The 17,600-nt window shown below is 40.6% G+C and overlaps 2 protein-coding genes across 2 annotated transcripts; one reads left to right on the forward strand and one right to left on the reverse strand.

Annotated features, from left to right (window-relative positions):
- Positions 1–277: 277 nt before the first annotated feature.
- Positions 278–8,688, reverse strand: SKA2 (spindle and kinetochore associated complex subunit 2). The gene is made up of 5 exons (XM_053454876.1): positions 8,556–8,688; positions 2,931–3,020; positions 1,860–2,036; positions 1,029–1,114; positions 278–690 (listed from the first exon to the last, which is right to left on the reverse strand). The coding sequence occupies exons 1-4, from the start codon at positions 8,586–8,588 to the stop codon at positions 1,031–1,033; spliced, it is 384 nt and encodes a 127-aa protein (XP_053310851.1). The 5' UTR covers positions 8,589–8,688; the 3' UTR covers positions 278–690; positions 1,029–1,030.
- A 429-nt stretch (positions 8,689–9,117) lies between these two features.
- Positions 9,118–16,089, forward strand: PRR11 (proline rich 11). The gene is made up of 10 exons (XM_053454875.1): positions 9,118–9,165; positions 10,526–10,626; positions 11,085–11,235; positions 11,605–11,727; positions 13,309–13,560; positions 14,156–14,254; positions 14,505–14,617; positions 14,703–14,765; positions 15,377–15,473; positions 15,957–16,089. Exons 2-10 carry the CDS (start codon positions 10,529–10,531, stop codon positions 16,026–16,028), a joined length of 1,068 nt encoding a protein of 355 aa, XP_053310850.1. The 5' UTR covers positions 9,118–9,165; positions 10,526–10,528; the 3' UTR covers positions 16,029–16,089.
- Positions 16,090–17,600: the final 1,511 nt, after the last annotated feature.

The raw sequence follows: 17,600 nt of genomic DNA on the forward strand, positions 1-17,600 counted from the left end.
GGCAGTGTGTGGCTGATGCATAGGGTGCCGAAAACCATTTGCGGCATCCATATTTATGTTGCATACTATTTTACTTATAACAATAATTTGTGGACTGTTCCGATCTCAAAAAGGTTTCCATGCCCTGGGAGTGCTTCACCGGTACAACAGGATCAGGAGTAGATGAACGCTCGCATAAAACATTACCGTGCTGGTGGGTGGTTGAGTTAGTAAAAGTATTAAATATTACTCTAAGGTTGTGCGTCCATGATCAAAACAAAGATTACAACGCTAACCATTTTAACGGATGAAAGGGTTTTAGTTGATGTACTGAGTTGACTATATAACATATTCTTGCATGCGGACCAGTCATCTTTTCCACTGCTTTTTATGAATTACCACAGCTAAATACAGTAAATTGTAGCCACAATAGTTACATGACTACAGGACATTTTGGAATTGTAGCCCTGAAAAGCAAAGTTGGCTATTGTAAAATTCCCACATTTTAGATTTAGGAAATGTAGGAGTAGAATATTTGCTGCAGGTTTCAAAAGCATCTCCAGAAAAGACCACACATTATTATTAGAAAAATATAAATATAACAAAAAGAAAAAAAAAAAATCAGATTTCCTGCAGATAATCCACTTGATGAGACAAGAGCTGATCCACCATACTTGAAACTTTCGGGTTAGTTTGCGACGTTCCAAAGCACTGAAATACAAAGCATTTTTTATATTTCAGATTATGTAATGTAAAATAAAAATGTTTCTAATTACTTTGGAAATTAACATTGCCATTAAATACATTATTCGTTATGAAGTACCTATGATTCACACTCAAGGAGACCTCTTAATATGCTTATGACAGGGCTCAACAAATACCAGGCGTCAGTTCGCATTTGTCTACATTGTATTTCAAATCTGTTTTATGTTATTTTAAATAATTTAATAAAAATTTTCTTTCAAAAACAAGGGAAGTGATCCCAAACTTCTGAACGGTAATGTATGTATACACACACACACACACAATTATCTGACACTGTACACTACCTTTATGATTGAAAGTCCACTCCCTTCAATGGCAGGTTTTTAAAAGATTTGAGTGCTTCAAGTTCTTCTTCTGATAATGGAGAAACCTAGGGATATACAATGCCAGAAACAAATCATTTTTAGCAAAAGGACCACTAGAATAGAAATGGGAGTGTCTGTTCAAGGGCACTAAAAATTCTTAGTTCATATAATACATAGACTCTGCAGCGGCCTCATTTAAACTTCTACATCGTTTCAATTGAATTGGAATTTGAATAATCACCCTTTTCCGTGCAAAGGCAAGTTCCATGCTACATAACTATGTATCCTTTTGTATAGGATGTTGCAGTAAGGCAAGGTTAAGGTTACAAAGATAATGCAGACAAAAAATGTTTCAAGAAAATTCTCACACTTTTTATCTGAAAATTACACAGCAGTGTCAGGTGGTCTCCAAACTGGTACCCTTTATTAGACCACAGGTCTAAACTCACAGGCTAAAAATGTGATCCCTAGAATCCATCCTCATTGATTTGGGCTATTTTTGAATAGACTTGTAACCCATACATTTTATGTTAAGTAAGTTTTAAGGCTTGAACAAAACCTAGAGGTGTCTCACATATTCAGGCACCAGCAAGTCACTGAACCACCCAAAGTTTCCCAAGCTCTCTTGATCCTATAGATAAAACATTAACTTGACTCATGGGCTGCAAGATGGCCCTTAATGCATCGAGATTTAGAAGATTTAACACTTGATGGAATCTGCGCTGGGAAAGTCAACTTGTAGCTTTGTAGAATAAGAACCAAGCCTGGAAACGCATGAAGCAGTGAAAACGAATGCACACAAAGCTGTACCTGCAAGTCGGTTTGTTGCTGTAAGTGCTGCACAATTTGCATTGTGTTTGCGATGGTATCCTGAATACTCTCTACCGATTTCTGCTGCTCAGTGGCAATTTTATCCAGCTGCGACGATAAGCTTTTGAATTGTGCTTTTATTGTTCCCAACTGTTCTAGCAGTTTGGCAGGATTTTCCTAGAAAGCAAAAGAATTATGTATTCCAACCTTTCTCAAACACGTTAAACTATCCAATGATGCGCTAAAATGTCACAGAATGCGAGATGTCAACGCCATCAAGTCCTCCAAAATAGAAAGCAATAAAACTATGGATTGGGGGTAACAGTAGAGGGGCAACATGTCAAAGAGTATACCCCATAATTCACACTGCCAAGAGAACAAGCAATGTTAATTATGTGCTAAGTGGGTTTTTGTTATTTGAAGCCAAAGGGCAGGAAAACTTGCATAAAGCTTTGCACGTTTCTTAGTTCTTCGTTTTCCACACGGGAATTTACATGGTGATGTCAGACATGATTTACTTGACATATTGCTTGTATTATACAAAGCATTTTAAGACAACAAATGACTTGCGTAGGGTTACTTGCCCAATAGAGTGTAAGCTTGCAGGAGCAGGGCCCTATTCTCCTGTACCAGTATGTTTTAATGTGTGTGGAGCAGGGCCCTATTCTCCTGTACCAGTATGTTTTAATGTGTGTTAACCCCTTCACGACCAACGATGTACCAGGTACACCATGAAAAGATGCCCCTGGAGGACCGACGATGTACCTGGTACGTCATAAGAACAAAAAACAGCCCCATGATGGTAGTGGCCAGTCTGCAGCCAACAACATGCACAAATACAGTCAGATAGTCATGAACTGGAGAGAGGCAGAGACCCAAGTTTAAAATACATTTTCACTTTTCTCCCATTTATAGTAGGTGTATATTTATATTATATTTATTTATATATTTTTGTCATATGACTTTAGTTTCTTTTTCTGTATGTGTTTGAACCATATTTTATTACAATTGACACTAACTCGCATAGGGTTGCACTATACCGCTATACCGATCTGGACAAATCAGGATTACCTGTACCAAAGCGTCTTCAGGAAAACTCTTTCTGATTTCAAATTCCAGTTTCTGCTCAATGTAATCCAAGTCAGACTCTGCTTTTTGAAACTAGAATTATAAAAAAGGATTTGAAAATGTCAACATTGTATAAAAGGGTAATCATTCTATAGCCACGAAGCAACATAATATCAGTCTGGTTTAAGAACAGAAATCAAAATTGCTTTAGCAGTGGCAGAATTTGGTCGTCAGTAGTTCTTCACACCAAGAATCCAGCAGTTACGAAGCCGTCTGCTACGATACTAAAAGCCGAGATTACATTCCCACTCAGGTATCTGCCCGGTGTGCAAAGATGTGTCCTCTGCGTCCAGATGCTTTGACAATACTATTGCACTGCTAGCTGTATAATACAGTAGTGCAATAAAGTCAGAGCACTTATGAGCAGAAATCGGTGGCACGGTTTAAGCAGTAAGGGTCAGAATGCAGTCTCTATTCCGGAAATGTTTAGTACGTACGTATCGCCGCTCACTTCACCAGCCGATGCCCTTTTAACATTGCACTGCTTTTTGTGTCTGGCCACTAGTAGTACAACATAAAAAGGGCACTGGATGGGTCTGCGTCACTCTTGATGCTCTATGATGCAAAAGTTATACACATGATACACATGAACATATTTAGCATAAATATTTGGGTATTTAAAAATAAATAATTTTGTTTTCATTATATATGTTTAATGCCAAAATCCATACTGGAACTTTATTTTAAATCAAGTCAAATTCTTCATTCACAATTTATTTTTGCTATGGGCACTTCATTTGCCTTATGACACAAAAGCAGGTATTCATCAATCGCTGCCATAGAAACTCTAATGCATTTCAGAGCAATAAATCCACATTTACGTCAAAGACTAAGTTTGCGGTTTAGTGAACAGATCCCAAATAGTATGTGGTGATTGATCGGACAAACGAACACGCTCCAGATCTATGATACCCCAATAGATGCGAAGTTAAACAGGTGCGATACACCTGCTCCTCATAACTGAAAGGGACTTCTATTAGTCAAGTAACAGGCATGAATGAAGAGAGAGGAGAAGAGGAAGCCTGCATAAGGCGAAAAAACGGCAAGCGACTGAGAATTATATACCGTATATTTAATATAAAACAGGGTGAGGAGCAGAGGCTGAATGAAAGGAAACAGAGAAAGGAAGATAATAATAGAACTTGCAGAGGCAGACGAGAAATTGCACAAGATCCAAAAGAAAGAAGGCAACACAGGATAAAAAGGACTCTGCGTGATGAGGATAAATCATGCATTTAGAAACAGCCTTATGTTTTCCACACATAGCGTTTCTACAATATTTGCTACCAAAAATGTAAACTAAAACACAAAATCATACATAATGCACAACAGAAAGTGAATTGCCACAAAATATAAGGTCTTCCTATGGGGCAGTATTCCTAATAGTAACCTCTCGCAAAGACATCCGGTACGGCTGCATCCCCGGCGCTACAAGACTTCTACAGACAAAACCAGGCAGTACGATGAGAAATATCAGAGATTTACCTTCCCTGCCCGGCAGAAAGGACGTCTGATGCCCAACGTTATACCTGAAGTGGACAGGAAGAGGCTTCCCAAAACCTTTGCAATAAAGTGTTTAATTCACAAAATATTTCCTGTAAATTCCATGGAAAATGGAATACTACAGTGAGAGGGACTTCTTGCGAACGGACTCCCTCCGGCCCCCAAACTGTACACTCCAGTCACTCGAACATTTGGATTTAATCTTTATTTAAACTAAAGACTGGCTGCACAACAGATCAAGCAACTACGAAAATACAAACGCTGGCCACGGGCTGGGACAATTTCCCTTTAAGTGACAGCTTTATACACAGCACAGTCTTTAATCAGGGAAACCTATGTATTGTTAAGCTACTCACAGAAACCTAGTTTAGGGAAAATTGTGCATCACATGCTGTAACGGTGAAAAGTCACTGAAAAGCCCCCTAAGCAAACGTATCCAACAGATAGAAGGTCATTTGACCCGGGCCCTCCTTACCCCCTGCGGAATAGGACGACGCTACGTAAAACAATATGTAATAATAATAGATGTGGTTGTAAACACGTACAAACTCTAGGTGGAATATACATATGCTCGGAAGATTCTTCTATGCCTCTGAGAAATATACAGCTCTCACCGGTATTCTAAGACTCATGTGGATTGACATGGACAATAGCTCACAGCGCATATTGTTTGTTTTAAAAAAAATAAATCCTCTATTATTTTTAATGAGGTGGAACAGGTTTTGGGGTGAACACTTATGACATCACAATTCCCCTGATTCATACATGGTAGTAATAGACCAGCTTGGAGGATACTGGCACTTTAACTCCCCTACATAACATCTATTCAAAGAAGTCTCAGGAGCGTCCCCTATGCTACAGAAACCGTTAAATGTAGGTGGCACTCTATAGACCTTTTGGGGTAACAGATAACCACAACTTATAGCACCAACTTTTGGAAGTCATTACAGAATTGCTATTATCCAAATTATCATTGCAAGTTGCAAAGAAGATCTGTCATAAATCTGAGGCTGATCCCAGCACTACCAAACACTCAAATTTTGGTTTTGTTTTTACATTATACTAAGTTTGCTTTTTGCTATCAGTCTTTGTGAAAAAGGCATTCCATACAAACGTTCCCTCGATCCCTGAAAAATGCGCTCAAACAGCCGTAGCCGAGCAATATCCAGGTTTAATACTTTGTAGAACTCCATATTTTAACAAGACTAGAAATGTGTCTTCCTGGCATCATTCATAGGTGCATGAGAGCTGCAATGCATTTGTAATAAAGGAATTAACATCCTTAATTCACAATTCTGTGACTCCCAACACGATTTGGTGAGATTTTTGTGGCACAGATCTTATGCACAATATACCACCAGATGCATCACCAACTGTGCAGTCAAGGTCAACGTTGAAGGTCAAAGAGGACCTTAGTATACAGTTAATATTAAGATAAACACGGCTGTAAAGATCAGATTTATCTGAAGCAAAACCAATAAAAGAAAATACAGGTTACCAGCATGGCTATAATAAAGCAGGGCCAATTACTCTATGAAGCCCTATTTGTAAAATACATTCTTTTGGGCTACCTATGGCTCCTGGGTGTAGTTTAAAAGCCCACCGTGGATCCATGCTGCACAGATCCACGTGCGTAGATTAAAGACAGCAAGTACTCCTAGTGTCGACTTTCATTTCATGCCGGTTAATCAATCTCGGCCAAAGCAAGATAATTCAGGTTTCCTACTCCTTGATGCAGGTGTTTATTATTGGAAAATCAGTTCTGCCCGTGGATTAAAACATACGAGTTAACTCACAGAATTTAAAAACGCATCTACGCCAACAAACCATTGATAAGCAGCATACATATTAGGTACACACAAGGAATGTACAGTATGAGAGGCGCGTACCACTTAACCCATAGCAGAAGTGTCATTTTATCCGTTCCGCCAAAAGTTTAGTCACATGGAACAATCCAAGAGACTTTTAAGAAGCTTTTTCCGTTTCCACAGCAACAGCCTATCAGTGCCTGCTTTGTGTGTCATGTGATAATTAGCATTATATTTCCTAGGGAATAGAGGCATTCTGCATTGCTTGGAACAATGTTCCTAAAACGGCTTTAGTTAGAAAGTATTACGTTTCGCTAGAATAAGTGGAACGGCAACTTCAAATACGTATGGAATTAGTTCCAACAAATGACATCCAGAGAAAGCGTGGAGATGAGCCATAAATAATAAATAATAATAAAGTGAAGAAGGGGATGAACAACCAAAACAGAACACGGCAAGCAATATAATTGAGCAACAAACACCGATTATGACTTTTACAGATAAACTCAACATAATTCTGGTAAAGAACGGTTTTCCCATCAAGAGGTTAATACAGGGGTTGATGAGACACTTATTAGCAAAAGGGGGTTAAAATGCAAGGACAACTGCAGTGAGAAAGAAGAAAAGGGTTTCTTTAAATTCCTCAAATGCTAATAACATAATTGGGGTAAAAGTTTAATGAAAGGATACAGGGAACACCCACACTCCCCGTATAGCATGCTGGGCATATATCCACATCGCATAAACTATCAGTCTGATCTCACCGAAGGTACGCATTCCCATCTGGGATGGTACGGCATGCGCACACGTGTGAACCATCACATACAGACGGCGACACGCATGTTTTCTGCAATGTGGAGGTGCCCAGCATGTTATATGTGGAGTGTGGGAGCTGGGGAAGAAAAGGTATTTCCTATATCCTTTTATTAACGTTTCACTGCAAGTAAGTGATTGGGCAGTTGTCCTTTAAGACAGGAATCCCCCAATGGCAGGGTTACTATGTAGTTGCTATAGCCCCTGTATCCTCTACCGTTACAATGCAGATGATGCATTACCCCGTACCAGCTTGCCGATGGATATTCTTTCCGCCGTAGCTCACAACTCCAGCGTTATCACTTCTACGGCTAATGCGATGGGGAGGGAGAATCACATTAAAGAAGGCCCTGACCACATTATACAATGAGACAGATTCAGTGTATATCCGCTAACTGCAGCAGGGTTTACTCACTAAAGATGGAGTGGCAGTTTTACATCACCAACTTCGCTTTACATTATGAAGAGTTAACCCAATCGGCCCTGTATAAAGCCTATTTAAATCAGCAAGAGCCGGTAAGACACCTTGACTGAGCTGTGCACAATGCCAGGTTAGCACTGTCCATCTTGAAGATCATTTTCCCCTAGCAGACAATTTTCACACTTATATAAGACCTTCTTATGGGGCTCCATTAATTTATAGAGAAATCCCAGATAGATCAGTAGATTGTAATCTCCTAGAGCCCTCTTTACCTGATGTATCGATTTGTCTTAGTCTATCAGTTCTAGTTTTGTCAGACCCCGTGAACGTGTGGACTTTAAGATCCGCTGTCTAGATTGTTGCCGCTATATAAATAAAAGATAATAATAATACTAATGAATAATAATGATGGGCAAAGTTAAAGGGTATCAACAGGTAGGTGGGGGGTATTAGGAAGCCATCTGCCCAGCTCTATCAGAAAGCATGAGGGGAATGGGAAGTTGTAAGAGGAATGGATGGGGGGGACAGTCACGGTAAAGGAGGGGTATAGGCAGAGGTGGTGGAGCAGGGAGACGGGCACACAGTGTGGGTGTTGAAGGAAGGTAAGAGCAGTTAAGTGGTTGGCTATGGCAGGTTTGAGATGGAGGATGGCGGGGAGCCCTTGGTTTGGTACAACGTACGCTGGGCTTCATTCGGGGGCTCCCAACCGCCATTTGCCAGCCCGGCACCCCATTACATACAGTATACCCGCCAAAGCTATTTGCAAGTCACCACGCAATGAGGGGTGCAACGGCTCACCCACTCCCACCCCAGCGGCACTGCCAGTCACCATCTACCGCTCCGTGTCACAAGATTACACGGCATCATTAGGACTACTATGCACGCTAGAGCAGGTGACTGGAGCTCGGCGCTCCCTGCAAACCTCTACCGCCCACCCGCCGGCGATGGCAGACGCTGCGTCCTCCCGTGGAGATGGCGAGCTCCGTGATTTATACGCGGGAGCTCTATACACCGCCGTCTTACCAAAGCCTCCAGCTTATTGACCGCTGTCTCCATGTTGAATAGTTTACATTCCTCAGGCGGACCCGAGAATACGAGCGGGGGAGGGGGTGGAGGAGGAGTTCTGCCTCTAGAAAGACTAAATAAGGTGCAAATAACTAGCGCCTCCGATTGGCTAGCTGTCACTCGGGGTCGAGCATTAATTGGCCAGTCGCCATTATGGCCGCAGCGCCCATAGGACGAACCTCAATGTAAACCGTTCTATAAAACCCCAATTATGATTGGTACATCACCGAATCGCACAGTTTCATTGGAGGAAATACGTACTCGAACAACACTCTATTGGTCGAGAGAGTTCCGCGAATTTAACCCTTCCTTTTGGACCCAGCAAAGCAATATAGAAAAAGAACCACGATGATTGGAAGATGAAGAGGCAACAACCCATACGGGGGAGTTGCAAGAGGCGGTGCTAAGATGTCACTGACTCAATCATTGAGCGCTATGGCGTGAAGGGGCGGGATAGTCCAGAGGCACAGCTCTCTGATTGGCTGAACCCGTCGCGGTGTGATTTTGAATTTGGTTGTGATTCCATTCAGTGCCTCGGCTGCTTGCTGTGGGATCCATCTGACAGACGGTGAGTGCGAGTCTCTTTCCTTATGCCGGTCATCCATACGGCCATAAAGCAAGCGCCCCTCCATCCGTATAATCTATAGGGAAGCGGCCTCGCATTCTATTTGTTGTCTTTACAATTAGCATGTATAGAAAGGTCCATAAAAATCCATCTACCATGAAGTGCCTCGATTTGACTTACATTTTAAGCACTGGCAGCGATTTCCAACCCCCACTCTTCTGTATCGTGGATTTATCCATCAGTGAGTTGCAGTCACAGAAATGCTGGCTGTCTGAATTGTAACCAGCACAACATCCACATACTGCGTGGCAGCATTTGTTGGCGCTATATAAAAATATACCTGTTACTGTAAATTATGAATTTTATTTATATATATATATATATATATATATATATATACACGTATGCATACACATATATATGTACCATAACATGTTGGTACAGCTTTACATTTCTTAAACATTGTACTCCATTCCGCCCCCTATATGCATATCCAGAAAATGCCATGTGTCAGCTTTTCATCCATTGTCTTAATGGGATGTTATGAATAAAGTGTTTGTGTTGCCTAGGCAACAGAATGTCACCATTATCTCACCATTATTATATCATGTACTCCACCCTGTTACATCACTGCTACCAACCATCGGAACGCCGTTACTTTTGTAATTTCCTGTTTGGCAAGATAAAACACAATGGACATGAGATCTGGACAGTCTGAGTTAACAAACGTTCCCCATGTACGGCTGGAAAAATAAATCCAGTATAAATAATATATTCTTGCCGTTTTGGTGGTATCTTCCGCAAATATAACACGTTTGGTAATACAGCCCATTGTATGTTCGCACATTTTATCCCCGCGGGTACAAGTACCTGAACCGATGGCGTGTAACGATGTAATGGTTATTGCTGTAGATAAAGGTGCACATTCCAAAACATTATATACAGCTAATAAGTGACACGGTACATGGGAGGTACGGCTTGGCGTGTTTTGTATTAACTATACAATAGATCAAGACGTTTTTGAGGAATAATGTAAGCGACGGACATGGTTTACATGCATCGCCGTAGAACACTAGTATCCAGCAAAGCTTCTGAGCTTTGAGAAAAGAGGGACAGAAAGATTCGACTTCCAAAGACGAATAGGGCTGCAGCGTTCCTGTAAGCAATATATTGCTTGCGTATTCAAAATGCATTGTGCACGACCCACAATTCACCAGAATTTAGCAGCTAAATACATACACATATATGCATACACGCTAACACTGGTGAGCATCCGGGTTGACTGTTATGAGCTAGGGCTGCTGTGATGCTCATTTTGCACTCATTCCTATGTTTTATCAGTGTAATTGTATACAATTCTTAGATTATGGCAAAGTTCCTGCAAGCACGCCGAAGGCCAACCAGATACAAAAGGAGACAGTGGCTACTAAGTAAATCTGGGGCTACCAAACACGAGCCAGAACAGTAAGTATGGGCTTCATCTAATCTAATTGTGTATAGCATAACAGTTATTCATTTAATCAGGCAGGCTGTTCTAGTTGATCAGTTGAAAGCAGTCGGAAGAATTAGGGTACTATATGGACCAACTAAGAGGTAGGGTCCTGGTCAATTTTATGCTCTTGGCAACTATGCGTTATGGAATGGCAGCCAGTGCGTGTTGAGTCATTGTATACCCTTCCAAAGAGAAGACATTAAGCAAGAATATCAGTTCACCTATGATTTTTTTATTTGCATGAATTACAGCAGTGAGTTTATTACGTTCTTCATTTGCAGAGGCAATTCATAGAATAGCCAAGTTACAGTGTCCATACAGCCTCCAGGTGAGAGGATAGCACAGAAGTGTACCCGGCGCTGTCTTTATATGCAGGTCCGTTTTCAGATTCTCTAGCTGCTACTTCATTTGGTATGTTCTTCTCTTCCAGGGCACCAGATCAAACCGTTACAAAGCAGCCTTGGCACGCTAACCTGATCCCCACCGGATGGTTCAGATTCCCCCGAGCAAGGAATGCAGTGAATTCAATAGTCAAGGCTTTCATCTCATTGTACTGGTGCGTTCACTGCACTATCCAAAAGGTATGCCGGGGCAAAAGGAGATTAAAAAAAGTATCTTTTACCTATCTTTTTAATGTATCTTGTCCATAAAGCTCAAGTTAAATTAAAGAAGGAAGTTCATTTTGAGAGTTAAGCAACTTTATTAAACTGGATGCTTTTTATAACGTTATACAATATGTGAATTATAGCGCCTTTTCTTGTTTACACTTAAAGGGAAAGTCTCATGAAAATATTTTTAGCGTTTTAAATAGAGTGATGTAGAACCTACGAGAACTAGGTTATTCTTCTCTTGGAAATTGACATTTGTCTTATGGCAAGCCGTATGATAAGACATTAGACCTGGCTTGTCTCGTATATTCTTTAATCATGTGAAATTTTCCTCTTTGGCAGCACTTTATTTTCGTCAAAAATACAATTTGTCCACCACTCATCTGCCAAAGGGAACTACGCACGCTTAGGCAACGTTTACAAAAACTTGAAGCAGAATTTTCCAAGCTACACTCATCGCTTAAGGTAAGATTTTCATTCATTCATTTAGATAGAACATCCAAAGGATTGGGGTAATCAATATCAAATCTAAAGCCTGATATTAATTAGCACTCCAGCCATCATATACAATTTAATGCATATGATAGTTAAGTCCCGTTTAAATGCTGGATTTCTCCCCCTTGAAAATACATGGGGGGTCATTCTGAAGAACCCCACTCCATGCATGATCTCTTACCCTACATCCCCCCCAAGTCTCCCAAGCTTGCAGGAGATATGTTCAACCAGACACATCTCCTTTTTGGCACAGCGTATGCACTCTGTACTCGCTGCCAGCCAGCACCGGGTCGTGTAATTGTTCCAGGTGGTCTAGCGAGATCCCGTTAGACCATTAATCTTTAACCAGGATTGTTGCAAAGACTTGGGGGGCACTACATTCCATGGGACACTAGACTGTGTCTAACTGTATCTGTACCAAATAGGCAGGCAACATGTTCAGTACTGAAATTGTTAATGGAAAATCAAACATGGAAAACTATTTACCAAGCTTCTAGTATTTTTACTTTATTTTTATTCTTTATATCGAAGTCAGGAAAGAAAAACAAAACAGACAAATCCAGGAACATGTAAAATGATGACCCTAGTCATCCCAGAAATGCGTACCTCAACTGTCCAACAGACGAGCCTTCAATCTGCATCACCTACTAATAAACATTACCCTTCTCAAAGGCTATTTGTCTTGCTTGAGGCCTCACACTTCCAAAAATGTCTGCTTCTTCAGAGTACCAGAGTTTTACATGTCACACAGCTATTTGCAAAATCCTTTAAAGTGGTTTTACCACCTAAAATATATAAAGTATACAAAAGTCCATGTATGTTGTTAACTATGACCCGCTACAGTTCTCCTAGTGCCATGCAGCTCAGTATAGTAATGTGTAAAATATATATACCGTATATACTGTGACAGGGTGTACGGCACAATGATTGAAGGAGAGGGATTTATGACCCAGAATCCTCTGTAGTCTCCACCCTCTCACATGTGCTTAATTAGTAGGCCTTAAAGCCCAGCCTAGAGTAGTACTGCCGGGCTCAACTGCCGGGCTGGGAACAAAGTTGGTCAATTTGTAAACATTTTCCTACTGATTAGTCAGGTGGATTCATGTATAGTTAGAGCTCAGATCGAGCTAGGTTTCGGTTTGTGGTTTTGTTTTTAGTTTAATTTCCAACCTCTGTGTATCTGTGCAGGAAATAAAAATCAAAACTACAGACTTTTACTCTAAATTTTGTCTTCTGCAAATTGAATACCCTAGAGGACCGTGCTGACGGCCTTGGAAAGGTAGCCCGCTATGGTGATATATCACAATATGTACACATACAGTATATTTTTATTTTTCTATTGTGGTTTGTGAAAAGATGATTGTTTAAATGCTGGTTTGTGTCCATCTGGGTGATTAAGACTGTTTTGCAGAAGAAAACTGTACAATATTTTTTAAAGCCTATTTTTAATCTGATATTGCCATTATAAAAAAGTGCTGCTCTTTAAGTGTAAGTAAAATATCAATCTACGTTTCTTTGCACTTTGTAAAATACTTATCTACGTTCCTTCAGGATAAGGACGCTAATTCCCACTTAGGAGATGTTCGTTGTTGCTGCATGTGCCATCATGGAAAAAATGTACCCTCTATTGTGGCACCGCTGGCAGAACAGTGTGTTCCTACATCCCTCCTGCCACCTCCACCCCCTCCTCCTCCACCGCCACCACCACCTCCTCCTCCTCCTCCTCCACCACCAGCTCCTGTCTTTTCATTACAAAAACGGCCTCCGGTTCTGAAAAAAGTTGAGCGTAACAGAGCAGCTAAGGTAAGAATAGCAGGTGTGATTGTGCTAAAGTGCTTTTGTGACGGCACACATGGTGCTGCTTTTGTGTGAGCCCGCTACCATCTCATTATCTCGGTAGGCAGCGATTTTGCAGAGGATGGTCTAAAACAAAATGTATTTTCGCGGATTCCAATTTGCATGGAAGCACGCAGGTTTATCGTCTTGCAAACTCCTCTGGCATTTGGGGTTAAATGATCTGTAGCACGCTTTCCGAGGGGATGCAGGCGGCCTACAAGAGAGCGCTTCTGCACATTAAGATTATTGGTTTCGGTAGGGCTTGTTATGTCAGATCAGATGGTTTTTAGTCCAAATATTGCATAATACAGCCAACAAATAAGATAATAGGATTTGTGAGTTATGAAAACAATTGCAGTCCATGTTTAGATCTGCCCACTGGAATATAATATAATATAATGAGATGTGTGTGTATGTACGGTATACATATATAATATATATATATATATATAATGAGCATTCACACCCAGTTAATTGTCCAAATGCACATACATCATTTGTTTATGCAAAATATATGTATTTCTAATCTGATAACGTATAGTAATACTGAACTGCTTTTCAGGAAGCCTCTGCTGGGCAAGATGGACCCCTACAAATCCGACTTGAAGATCTCCTTAATGTTAAGTTACGGAAGACAAGAACCAATCTTGAGAAACGAAAGGTATATTTTCCAAAAGAATACTTGAGATTGTGTTTGTGAATTGATTTTTGTTGCTAAGTTTGGTAAATGCAGTATGCTGGGCCAACCAAGGCAAGTCACTCTAGGGAGAATCTCATTAGTAATGTATACCTAATGTATTGCGAAGGGTTGTGTTCATCTTTCAACTCTGTGTTCAGGAAACTAATATCAATGTGTATCACCCCCACAAAAACCCGATTCTGTTAAAAATATGTTTTATTTATTTATTTAGATGGAATCTAATCCAAAAGAATGTATTCCACTAGTCACCATATCAGAAATGCAAGGTGCAAATCTAAAGAATGGCTCAAAGATGCCCCCACGGCGCCTCACAAACTATTTTATGTAAGTATAGATTAAATAACATTTTAAAAGCAAAAACAAACTGTTATTCTTATCGTGCATAATGACATCTGATTTACATCCACAGTGGAACTCCAAGCAAAAGCCCAATAGACTTGAGACGGCGCCTAAGAAAGATCAACATGGTTAGGTAATCGCCATGACAGATCAACTGTCTGTCTATTGCACATTTCTGTGGCTACTGAAAACCGAATTACCGTAATTATCTCATCCTGACCTGGACTGGCCATTTGGCACGCTGGGCAAATGCATCACGCACTCCCCCAATCTGCCTCTCCAGCAGCAGATCCCATGCTCCAGCAGCAGATCCCAGGCTCCAGTGTGTCGCCATTGGCGGGAGCCACTACGAAAGCATAATCTTGTAACATACGGCCGTGCATGTGCAGCCGTCGGACAAACTTACATCATCAAGTGGCTGCTGACCTTAAAGTGCCAGGTCCGCTCCATTATTGCCAGCCTGGCCCTGATCTCGTCTATACATGTTCACAAATAGATATCTTAAAAAAACGAAATCTACAAATAAAACCTTTACAATGGAATGTGTATATGTTCCCAAATGGATTGTCACAAAAGGAGTGGAACCAACAAAATGTGAACCCTTTTATCTTGATCTACACATGTGCTTATAATGCACAGTTACACAATGGCCACAAAGCCTGGTGAATAAATCAATGATAAAACTAAAAAAGGACCATATAGATAAGAGACGCTAAACATTTTAATGTCTATATGCTTTTCTAGAAGCCCTGGAGGAACCCCAATATATGACCGTGATAACAAAGAAAATGGTACTGGACTGAATCCGATGATGACAAGAGCTCTGAGGCAGAAATTTCAGGCAAGTTCAACTTTTAAACAATTTTGGTAGGGAAAAAAGCCTACAGTATGAATCATACCGAAGCTCCATTCCTTGTCTTATGGAAAAGAACAAATGCGGCCATACAACCGCCGTTACTGCCGACGTCATCACATTTAGGAAGACCCCCAGTAAGCTAACTTAAAGTCCAAGAAAGGCTGCACTTTTACACCGCACCGAGATCTCCCTTCTAACCGGCCCCTGAGTAGCGAGACTATGGAGGGGTTGATCACCCAAGACGGCGATCTGTCCCCCATTTTTGCATCCGGGGTCTACCAGCCCCCCTGAACCTGCAGTACTAGGCTTAGTCACCCTTACTATATGACTGCAGTTAATGTGCTCCCCTTTTATTCTAGTGCAAAGTATATATGCAAGATATGTATTTGTACAATTAAGTCTAGAAATGTACCATCATGTTAAGTGTATATTTAACAAACATTTCAGTTATTTTTTTATTTTTTACAGTTGGCTCACCCAAAAACCCCCTCTCCTTTAAGATTATCCCCAGCAAACAGAAGCTTTGAAGACGTTCTTTAAACCTGCAAATCTGGGAAATGCTCCGGTTGGCTATACTTTGCTCTGTAAAATGATGGGTTTTCATTTTGTTTTATTTTTTATTTTTAAAAAGTCAGCATGCAATATATTTGTTTTTTGTTGGGTAAGAACCACTGAATGAAGCCATCAATTTATTTTCGGTTTTATTTGTTTTTAAATGGTTTATGTACCACTCACTTAGACGCTGATAATTTGGTAACAACGGGTTTTGAATGCCATGTTGCTGTTTTCATCACACTGGCGCTGAATGTATCGCACGGGAATCCCACGGACCACTGTACAGTTGTAGCCCACATATATTTTAACGTCATCTTGTGTGTGGGTTTTTGTGGTTGTTTTTTTTGTTTGTTTTGGTTTTTTTGCCAAGTTAACATAAATTAACATATGGGCAATATACAAAATGAAAGAAATGCTTGTTAAATATACTGTATATAATCTATAATATATATATTTGGAAAATGTCCCCCCCTTGCTTTTTAACTTGTGTTGAGGATAAACATCAGTGTTGCAATTTTGGTGCAGAATAGCGTTGTACATCAATGTTCCTAAGACATGTTGTATATGTTTTTTTATATATATTTTTGTATTATTTTACTGTTTATAATGAAGCTAAGGCTTATTTTTTTAAATATCTATTTGGAAATGCTGTTTTCTGAGCAATTCCCCTAATTTTTAGAGCACATGAATTTGCATATTTAACAGCTTTGTTCTCTTAAGGATCGCACATCCCTGTTTGTGATGGGGATGGAGAATAAGACTGCAGACATTGGGCAGTGCTTGTTAGGCAGGATCACGAGGAGTATGAAAGGGAATGTTTGGGTGTCATGGGTGAGAAACGGGTTGCTCACCAACTATTGCTAACTATGTTGGCTGCTTGCCATGGGGACTGTTATTCTGAAGCAGCCCAAAAGATACCTGTTGGCTTCCCCAGGTCCAAATGAACTGGGTATTGGAAAAGTGAGTGGGGGTTTAGATGCAGAGGTCAGCACCTGGCATATAGGGCTATGCCATGTGCCTTTTGTGTAGAGATTTTTCCAGGTATGGTTATTTGGGAAAACTCGCCCCACTGGTGACTACCAATCCCAGTGCACCCCCCCCCCTTACTAGGAACACCTCTGGCTGCTGGCAGCCACTACATGTGCACATTCTGAAATAAAAGACCAATCGGACCGTGACCAAATGCTCCATGCAGCTGTCAGGGTAAGAGGGATCTTATGTTTCAGACACATTTATTTTATATAAACTGCTGTATGGTTTTGTGACCACGTTGAAACCGAGAGGTAACAAGGGGTGGAAGTCCCAAAGTCCAACTATCCATCCGCTAGGAAAACACATCACTTTAACTTTCATCTTTTGTATCTGTGAAGTGATATGTACGGTTACGTGTATTTAACTGCTATCCCCTAACTTGACAGTCCAACAACGAAGCTGCTAAGATTACTTCGGTATTAATGGTATCCACATTTCATAGAGCAACTTGTTAGCAGACAATTCATTATTCCCAACAAATTCACTGTCAACGGGTTGTTTCATCTATTATTAGGAGGTTAAATG

This window comes from Spea bombifrons, chromosome 2 (genome assembly GCF_027358695.1).
Source record: "Spea bombifrons isolate aSpeBom1 chromosome 2, aSpeBom1.2.pri, whole genome shotgun sequence".
In the NCBI taxonomy this organism is placed as follows: domain Eukaryota; kingdom Metazoa; phylum Chordata; class Amphibia; order Anura; family Pelobatidae; genus Spea; species Spea bombifrons.